Source organism: Diadema antillarum, unplaced genomic scaffold (genome assembly GCF_040938485.1).
Source record: "Diadema antillarum isolate AM-2024a unplaced genomic scaffold, OU_Dant_1.0 seq00001338_RagTag, whole genome shotgun sequence".
Classification (NCBI taxonomy): Eukaryota; Metazoa; Echinodermata; class Echinoidea; order Diadematoida; family Diadematidae; genus Diadema; species Diadema antillarum.
The window spans coordinates 261-10658 of NW_027272107.1; the positions used below are offsets into that span (position 1 = coordinate 261).

The following is a 10398-nucleotide window of genomic DNA, read 5'->3' on the forward strand; positions in this document are numbered from 1 at the left end:
TTGACCAGTGCTGAGAAAGAATGAGAAAACGAGTGAAAAGAGAGATTGGGGGAGGGGTTGGGGGAGGGGGGGGGGGGGGGGGGGGAGGTGGGGAAGAGAGAGAGAAAAAAAGAAAAGGAAAGGGAGAGAGAGGGAGTGGGAGAGAAAATAAAAGGGAGATGGAAGGGGAAAAAACAGTAAAAGAGAATGGGAGAGAGAGCTAGAACAAGTAGGGGAATTCTTGCAGTTGCATTTTAACTTTTGCTAAATGGGAAAATGAACATTACTTTTTAGTAATTAAATGATATGAATGAATGAAAAAAAAAAAGATAGGTGTGTGTGAAACAAATTGTTAGCACTATCAGTTGAAAATGAACACTGTAAGGCCCCATAGTATTGTAACAAATTGTGCATCTTTCTCCAAATTTCATTAGCCTCCGCCTTGTTTTCTTTCAGTCAAAATCCTTAGCGACGATGGAGAAGTTTTGCCCCCTGGAGAACTTGGGAACATCTGTGTCAAGTAAGTTCTCATTAAAACACATCTTGTATTTGGTTTCATGTTTTAGGACATTTTTGACCTATTTTGCTATATATTTCCCAGTATAGACGCCTGCCCAAGTATACTTCAACAGGTTAAAGGACAAGTTCACCTTTATAGACATGTGGGTTGAGTGAATGCAGCAATATTAACTAGTAGAACACATCAATGAGATTTTGAGGAAAATCAGACAATCCCGTCAGAAGTTATGAATTTTTGAAGTTTCTGCTCCTCAGTTATGGCTGGATGAGAAGACTACTGTAGCTTGTGATGTCATACTGTATGAGTACAACTACAACATGTATATTAAAGATATTCTCACTTTTCTCACATAATGAAAGAACGCTCGACTTCTCTCTTTCAGAAGTGAGGGGGAATAATATTACCCCTAGCATAAGTCAGTAACAAGTTGAAGAAATGTGCACTTTAGATTATTTAAAAAGTCAGGTTTTGTGAAATTCTCTTGTAATTTTCCTTATATCGTTGTACGCATGTGACATCATACACTGTAGTAGTCTTCTCCTCCAGCAGTGATTGTACAGAAACTTTAAAAAATCATAACTTTTGAACGGATTGTCGGATTTTCCCCAAACTTTCATTGATGTGTTCTACTAATATTGTTGCCTTCACTCAATCCACATGTATATGAAGGTGGACTTGTCCTGTAATAACGAGAATACAGACACATCATACCCTCTGTGTAGTATGAGCGAGCTTTAGATCTGAGAGGCAAATGCTACAGACGACACTATTAAGGTAGGCAAACAATGGTCTTCTGCACATGCGCGTTTCCATTCTCCAACCTGGGAGGCTGCGTCGTCTCACAACGTTCGCTTGCAGATCTAAAGCTTGCAATTATCAGTAAAGATAATAAAGATGTTTATGTTTAGTCTACTGTTTCATAGCTATTTTAACTTTGCTTAGTGTTCTTTTTGTGACCTTGAAATAGTTCCAGTATCATAGTATCACTGTCTGCAAAAGCAGACGGAAGTCTTGTAGGTGAATCATGGTTTCCAATAATCAAATCTCAAAATGTAGTTGAATAATAAATTGTACATCATACCAGACATAAATTTCGTGTCTGATGTTTGTTAAATTTTGCAGTACAGTATTTGTTTTTATGGATATGAAGGTAATCCTCTATTGAATAATATCAATGGGTTGTGAACGCAAGTTTTCCTATTTTCTAATGTACAATGTACATGGATTTAATGACATTTCTACTATAAATTCTTTCTACTGTATGTGTATTTCACTTATTCCTTTTTCTCTCTTTGTACACTTCTGTATTTTTTTTTTTTTTTAACTGTAGTTTGTATGTTGTAGTCAACTTGAATGTGGGATGAAATTCACTTTGGTGAAAGAATTCAATTTTTGTACATTTGCTTTCCAGCATTTCTCTAACCCCGTATGTACCTTCCACATGTACATGTAGCATTTAGCCATAACTTTCCCAAGCTTTTTTTTTTTGCATTTGGTTATCCATACCTATACCAGTAAACAGAAGGAACGAAAACCATACAAAAAGAGAGCTTGACCTAATTGTAGCTAACCCACACCATTTTATTTGATAGTCAAAGTGATGCATCAGTCCAAAAGGAAACTTATGATGAAACAAAAGGGGGTCAGGGATTATGTAATGATTAATCACCCACAGTTTGTTTCCAAACATATGCAATAGTTGATGAAGAAAGCACATCATTGGATGTGCCAATTTGTGCACAGCGCATGCAGTGAAGGTCAATGACCTGGATTGAGATGAGCTTTGGTAACCATGGCGATGTCTCTTTCCTGGTAGGCTTCCCCTTCCACCCGCCTCTTTCAACACCCTGTGGGGTAGTCATGAGAGATTTGTGGACACCTACTTCAAGAAGTTTCCTGTAAGTCAACAGAGGAGCAGGGTTTGCTTTGAATTTGGGTTTTCTGCATCTTTATGTTTATGTGTTTGTCTGTATGGCTGTTGATCGTAATGATACTGATGATAATAATATACAAATAGTGAATGGTCACGAGTGCAATATGGTTCAAGATTTTGCACGGGGTAAAAGATAGAGGCGCTCTATTCAACGAGGCAAAGCCGAGTTGAATAGTGCACCTCATCTTTCACCGAGTGCGAAATCTCGTTCTATTGCATGAGTAAAGACCATACACTATTTGTTTTATAAAACACCTCGAACGTCAACAGATTTAGTCCTCACAGATTCTTGAATTTAGCACAGAAATGGCAACCATTTTCTGTGAAAGACGAATGAGTAGCCGCACAGTCGCAGTCACTATGTATGTATGTACGCGAAACAAAATTGTTTACAAAAATGAGTGACAAAAGTACTCACTTGTTTAATAGCACGCTTGTAATAGTTGAGTGTGTGCGGCAAATGTTTGTCTGATGTGGCTTAAAAAGAACAACCTACATTTGACTGAAAATTAAGTTCCTGTCTCTGTTTTAGGAAGGAAAATGCAATTTCCTTTGCTGTGAAAGATAATAGAATAAATGGAAATATTTAGCACTGTTTCTGAATTTCATAGATTGTTAACAGTATTGATAATGTTTCTGTCTCAACAATAATTCTTTTTAACGATTCGATATTACTCTTCCCCGCATTGCAGGGCCTCTTTTTGCCGAAAGGTTTTCAGTTATTGATAAGAAGTGGGCTAGTAAAGATAACATTGTCACCCTTGTGTGTTTGTGTGTCTGTGTGTCTGTGGGTAAAAGGGCAAAGTTCATGCCCAGCATTTTGAACTACATAACAGGAGCAATGGGGTAAAATATATATTACCCATATTTCCACATGAATTTTATGATTTTCATGCTGTTGGAAACATTTAATCACAGTTTTAGCGTACCCATTAAACAAAACTTAAGTTTAGAAAGTGTATGCATGCAGAATACAGGACAAGAAACAAACAAAAATGTCAGAGAATAATCTACATGAGCTCCGCCCAATTCTCTTGCCAGGGTTACTACGACACCATGGATGCAGGCATTCAGACGGAGGATGGCTACATCTGCATCCAGGCGAGGGTGGACGACGTCATCAGTGTTGCTGGACATCGTATTGCGGCCAGTGCTATCGAAGAGGTGAAAGTTTTTCATAATCTTGATTTGAAGCCTGTTGAGGACAAGCTGATTTTGCTGTAGCACGCATTTCCAATAGACACCTGCTCGCGTATATGCGGGACTGGTCTTTTAACAGTGTAATAGGTCTTTGCATTTAATCCTTTACCCTTTACAAACAATCTTGTACTTGGTCACTGATGTACTTTGAATTGTCATTATGTTTAATACCAAACTTAACTTGGAGTTACCACCAAGAATTATTGCAAATGATGCACATTTGAAATATCCCATTCACATGATAGTATGACAATGTACATGTATTTTTTTTTTCTCCTGATTTTGGGCCAGATTTAAAAGTTTTCTACTTCTGTACCCATCTTGTCCCAGTTTGAGGTGTTCTTATTTTCACTGATTTCATGAGTCATGTATTTTCAGAAGACGAACAACTTGCTGAAATATTGCATTCATTTTACAAGTGTGCTGTGTAACATATAACCTCTCAAACTTGAGAAACCAGAAACTTTCCTCCTTGCAACTACGGATTATACTTTTATTTTTCTCGTTACGTCATTGCGGTTCTCGGTTATCAGTTCAACCACAGACAGAATTGTCCTAAAGGTCTGAATTCACAAAACATTCTACACTCGAAACATATGTGACCATGCACCTCAAAACGAACATAGAGTCGCACCCACTGATTTTGCGTGAGGACTGAAAATAAGTGAAATGGGTCAACCTAGCCGAACTTGACTTTTTCATAGTTTCTGAAAGAGCGGGTCTTCTTTTACATTGTGCTAAAATTTGGTATCATAAAACGGGCAGGAAAGTGTGTTTTTTAGCAGTTTGACATTTTTGGTAGAATAGTGTGATTAGGTGTGTCTTTAGAATCTCCTTTTCATTTCTGAAAAACCTTGTCCACACTCTTCACTTTCAACTCTAATAAATTTTGAAAGGATAGTGCTACTGCTTTGAAAGTTGGCATTGATTATGGACAGAATGTGTTAATGAGGCATGCTTAATTTCAGTTTAATCTGATAATCTCTTCATTGTTGTTACTCTGGTGGTTTACTTCCTGTTTTTTGTCCCATTCATCTCACAGCCAGCACGGTTTGGTAAAGATTAAGCGCTTGAATAGACACTGTACTTCAGAGCCTCTTTTCTCAGTTCACACTTTTCCTGAGTTTGTGCTTTCTTTCCAATATTTAAATAGGTTAGGAGAGTCCATTTGATTTGAGTTATACATCATTTTAAAGCTTAAAGTCTGCTCTTTCAGAATATGGTCTTAACTAAAAATTCATGTCTGACGACTTTTTGTTTGTTTTGAGGTGCAGGGTCACATATGGTGTACAGTGTATTTGGTTTTTCACTTCCTCCACTCCCCCAATCCTTACATAAGAAAAGTTTTGATAAAACAAAATGATTTCCCTGATCCGAAGAAGTTTGTTGAGAGTCTAGTGTATGCGTATGATAAACGGTGCTCCCCCGTTATAACGAATATGGTTGTAACGAAATTGCGGTTACAACGAAGTAAAAATTTAGGCTGCAACATTATCCGATCTGTGCCCTTCATTGTTTATTCGTTCGGTTATAATGAAACTTTGATGTAACAAAAGGAAGCGGCCAGTCCCAAGGACTTTGTTATAATGGGAGTCCACTGTATCTGCATCATTTTTTACTGTGACCAATCTTTTCCCCGTGTGTGTTCATATATTTTAGGCCATCGTTGAACAGGGTGACGTGGTGGAGTGTGCAACGATTCCCCTCAATGACACCCTCAAGGGTCAAATTCCGGTCGGCCTCTGTGTCCTCAAGAAGAGTAAGTTACGTCCGGAATTTGACTTTTCACCTCATGTGCAATTAAAAGTGGATTTCTCATCCTGAAATAGTCTATTATCTGTTCTCTCATTGACCTGTATCATCATCATTATCACATCATGAAAATTTGTGTATGGCTGATGTGAATTGGATGGAACCTGCCTTTCAGTATACACTCTGCTGAATGCTTTAACCGATCAACCAATCAAACAAGCAGAAACATAATGTAATTGCATAATTATTGTACATACACTATGTACATGTCTACACATACAATGTTTGCACATTACTTTATACATTTCGACAGTACACACAAGTAGTACGTTCATGCATACATCCATACATTGTACAATTGTATATCCCTCATCATTCAAATATGTGCATACATAGAAGACTAAAGCAGACATACATACACACATGTACATACGCATTCAATCACACATACCAGGTGGTTACCTACACACAATCGTAACACTGTAAAACCAGAAATATTTGCATCATAAAAAGTCTCATGATCTGGAGCTGACTGTTTTTTTTTTTTTTTGCAGCATGACATTTTCGTGAATCGCCATTGACGTTCAATGCAATAGTGTAGACGAGAAATTTTACGTGTATTTTGATTTCGCGAATCTTGGCTGTTGCAAAATTCGCGCAATTTCTTGTTTTACAGTACCTGTAGTAGCATAATTGTATTTTCTTTTTCTTTTGTATTTGTTAAACTATGTAGGTATGTTTAAAGAATACATGAATATCATTAGAATCACGCATACCTTTATACATGTAGATACATGTATACACACACATACAGTGTATGACTGTACATTCATACACTGTACTGGCAAAGATTTAATTTTTACTTATATCTGCATCCTATCATTACAGACGTCACTAAGTCTGAGGAGGAGATCATTAAGGAGGTGATTGCCATCGTCCGCAACAACGTCGGCCCCGTGGCGTTTTTCAAGAAAGCCGTCATCGTCAACAAGCTGCCGCGGACGCGGTCGGGAAAGATCACGCGAGGCGTGCTCAGCAAGATGGTGAACAATGGAACATTCAAGGTAGGAATGCTGAACTTTCTTTGATCAACATTTCATCGTGCCTACTGTGGTATTATTCTATGTGCCGTTACTCTTCACATTCGCATTGTTACGGCACGTTTTACTTTATCGAAGGAATCTTGGGAGATTTTATGGAGTGCCTTAAAAAGAAGGAGTATGAGAATTAAAATTGGTATGGGATGACTTATGCTAATGATTGCTGTTCATTATGATATATATTTTTTGTGGTTGTTGTTAACTCTTTATGTGCCACATTCGCACGTCCGACTCAGTTGATGGTGTGCCAACTTCGCATATTCTGCTCAACAAACAAAGCCGCCAAAACCGATTGATAAATCGCTAATCCCGCGGTACAATCAAAGCGTTTCTTGGGCTTTTGTTCCTCTCACTTACGGCTTGCATTCTATGTGGTGATTGACTATCAAGCGGTGTTCCCAACTAGATTTGCGTGTACATTCTAAGTTTCTGTCACTATTTTATGTGCAAAAGTCATGCCTTTACAGTAATGTACCAACTGGTAATTCAAAAGAAAAATTGAAAATAGAATTGTTATACATTGTATATGGAAGCAAAGTTTGGCATTCCTCTTTAACTTTGCTCACTATTATGTCCAGCTTAACAGAAATTTGTAGAAGTTTATACACAGATTGGAAAAAACAGGATTCTTTCTCAAAGCATGACTACCTTCTTGTCTCAAAATAACGTGGCACACAGGGGGTTTCCACCATGGCACATAAAGAATTAAAGGTCCTCAGTTTCAATTTGTTACCTATGTACTATGCTAGATCTGTAGACTGTCAATCTACAGGAAATGTGAAATAAGATGACTTACGTACATAGGTATTTGGTATCTTCAAGTATCATTTTCTTTTTAGTATTATTATGAGCAACATTTCTGTGGTGTTACAGGGTTGGATCTTTTTGTCTTAACCCTATTCACCCGGGGGGCATTTTGGCCCCCCACCCCCCCCCCCGACCTTTCGCGTGATTACTCCGCAACGCGTGATGCTCTTGCCGCAACACTTTATGACTTTTTTCTTTCAAGTATCGCGCAACTTTTGAGACCAAATTTGTTGCTCCTGGGCATACCGTTTTGAAGCCATGCCCCTTTGAAAAAAATTTGTCGACCCAAAAATTGCTTAAAAACAATCCAATGTAAATTGTGCTTTTGCAATTAATTCATATAAAAATAAATGTTTTTACTTTCAATGGCTAGTAATTATTTATTTTAACCTGATTATGCTTTAAAACGGTTTCTGCGACAAATTCTAACGAAAAAATACAACAAAAACAAAGTAAAAAACAGAAATACATAAGAAATTCAATAAACAATGAAATACATAAGAAATAATTATGAAGCTGAATTTTTGCTTCAATATTATTGTTGAGGATATTGAAAAGAATATGTTCACCAAAAATTAGAAGTCTTGGAGCTTTATTTTTTTTTATCTATAGGCAAAAAAAAAATATTTTTGCATAAATTAGCATAAATTAACTGATATAAAATACGTAAATTAAAATTTGAAAAAGCTAACTATACAGTTTTGAAGATTACATTGGCCTCTACCTTTGTGCAAATTTTCGCGAGGATCGCGAGGACCGAGATCTAAAGGGGGGAGGCCAAAAAGGCACCCGCCCACCCCCCCCCCCCCCCCTTTGGTGGTTTCAAGTCCCTCAAAAAAATTGATGGGATTAGGGTTAAGTTACTAGGTAAGTTCCAAGCTACCATTTCTTTCTACTGCTGCCTTCCCGTCTCACAGATTCCTCCTACCGTGGAAGACCCAACAGCCTACGACGATGTGCGTTTTGCTCTAGTGAAGGCTGGACTCATGAAGGAAACAGCTGAATAGTCTATATGTGGGACTGAGGTCTGCGTTGTCTTTCATCACAAAAGCTTATCATAATTTTTTTTTTTTTTAGGTTTTATGCCTTTTTTTAATCATCTGCCCATCGCCAAAATTTGATAGTTATTTTTTTTTTCTTTGAAAGAGTAATCTATGATATTTTGATTGTTATACAAATACTTGATCATGCCTCCTGCAAAGAATAATATTCTACTTGTGCAGAGGTACATATATAAAGAGTATATATTAGTCGGAAATATTAAACTGAAAATGCTGCACAAAGTACAGTTTTTGCAAAGACTTGTGAAGGTTAAGGTGGCTTCCAGTGGGCGATAAACTTGTACTTTACTTTTTAATAGAGAAAACTTTCAGCCACGGGCTAGATGGTGAGTTTGGTTGAACATGTTTTTTAGAGAACAAAAATATGTTTTGAAACTTTCCTGGCAAGCCATTCCTGCTATGAAACTGTGTTCTAATTACATGTGAGTGAGGCTCTTCAAATTTGCTGAAGATTACCCCCCAAAAAAAGAGCATGAAAAGTGATAGTAGGCTAGATTTTTTTGATGAAATGTGAGTGGATGTTGTTGTCACTTTTGAAATGAATCATTATTTCGGCTGTGTCTTGTGAGAGTGGTAGTTGTTTAGAGATTCAAGTACTCGTATTCTCTAAATATTGTGCGCACAAATGTGGGATGTCTGAGCTCGTACAAATGCGTGATAGAATCGATGTGTGCAAAGCAGGGGAATGATTTCTCAGTGGTTTCAAAAAAAAGAAGGAATCACAGTAAATATTCATGTGACTCCTTTCCGCAAGGAATGGATTTAATGGAACTTGATTTTAATGAAACGATTTGCGTGTACCTTCAGGCATGAAACAGAAACAGTGTGCCTTTGAAATGAATTGTGTGATCTTCCTAGCAGATTGAACTGCTGCAGAGTCGCAGAAATGCCATATTAGATTCAACGTATACCTCACACACACCCGTTGATTGATGGGAATTATGGTATGTCATTCCAAGATCAAATGGGGGAGGGGGGGGGGTGGGCTGAGGGTGGGAGAAGAGATGAAAAACCTGCGAACATGAATCCTGCAAAGGAGAATTCTGTAGGTCCATACATAATGTACATTAAGAGGATGTTTACTCCAGGCTTCTGCACATTAACTTGTAAGTACAGATCCGAGTAAAAAAAAAAAAAATTATATTCATATGTGTTACAGCTGCAACATTGGGTTGCAGATGGTTTTCCCTTACTTCCACCTTTCTGTTATAACTCCCTGTTCTTTAGAGTGTACTGCAAAGAAATTGAGTTGTACATAGACATTCTACCCTTCCCTGTTTCAATTACCAGTGGTAGAGAGCACTATCGAATGATAAATGTCAATGTCTAGCAGTGTACAGTATGTTTTGCAATCCTTTAAGGTGTGAAGGGAAAGCTAAAGTCTAATTTGTGTGTAATTGTCTAACCAGTATTATCATTAATTCTATAAATATCAAATGTTAACATTGTTATTAGTATTATTATTGCTTTAATTTTCATTTTGTTGTTATTATTAGCATTATTATTGTTATCATCATTATTATCATTATATTTATTATTATTATTATCATAATTATTGTTATTATTATTATTTATTATTTTATTAGTATTAGTATTATTATCATAATTATTATTATTATTATTATTATTATTATTATTATTATTATTATCATCATCATTATTATTATTATTACTATCATTATTACTATCATCATTATTATTATTATGAGTTTTTATTTTGGTATCTCTTGAATCTACCTAGGGATACACTTGGTCAGATGTCACATCTAGAAGACTTTTCACACTTTTGTTTTTGACTCTTAATGTGAAAGAAGTTAGTGTTACTGCGAATATGCAGATGTGTGTGTCCTTGACTACTCAAATATAATTATGTTATATTTTTTATTCTTTGAGGCATTTGATTTTCCCCATGCCTCTGTTAAAAAAGTTAATAGATCATTTGGAGAAAGAAAAAAAAGTATGGTAAGGATGCGAGTGAATTATGCATGTTTATAATCTGTAATCAAGAGAATTACAAATATGTGCCAATAATGGTGAATATCACAT

At 36.6% G+C, this 10398-nt stretch overlaps 1 protein-coding gene across 1 annotated transcript; it reads left to right on the forward strand.

Moving 5' to 3' along the window:
- Window positions 1-435: 435 nt before the first annotated feature.
- LOC139708460 (acyl-CoA synthetase short-chain family member 3, mitochondrial-like) lies at window positions 436-9043 on the forward strand (the record flags this gene model as incomplete). The annotated part of the gene is made up of 6 exons (XM_071620413.1): window positions 436-499; window positions 2316-2397; window positions 3474-3596; window positions 5292-5391; window positions 6273-6448; window positions 8209-9043. Coding segments are annotated over 6 exons (635 nt in total), but the record flags the coding sequence as incomplete, so codon positions are not given.
- Between the last annotated feature and the right edge of the window lie 1355 nt (window positions 9044-10398).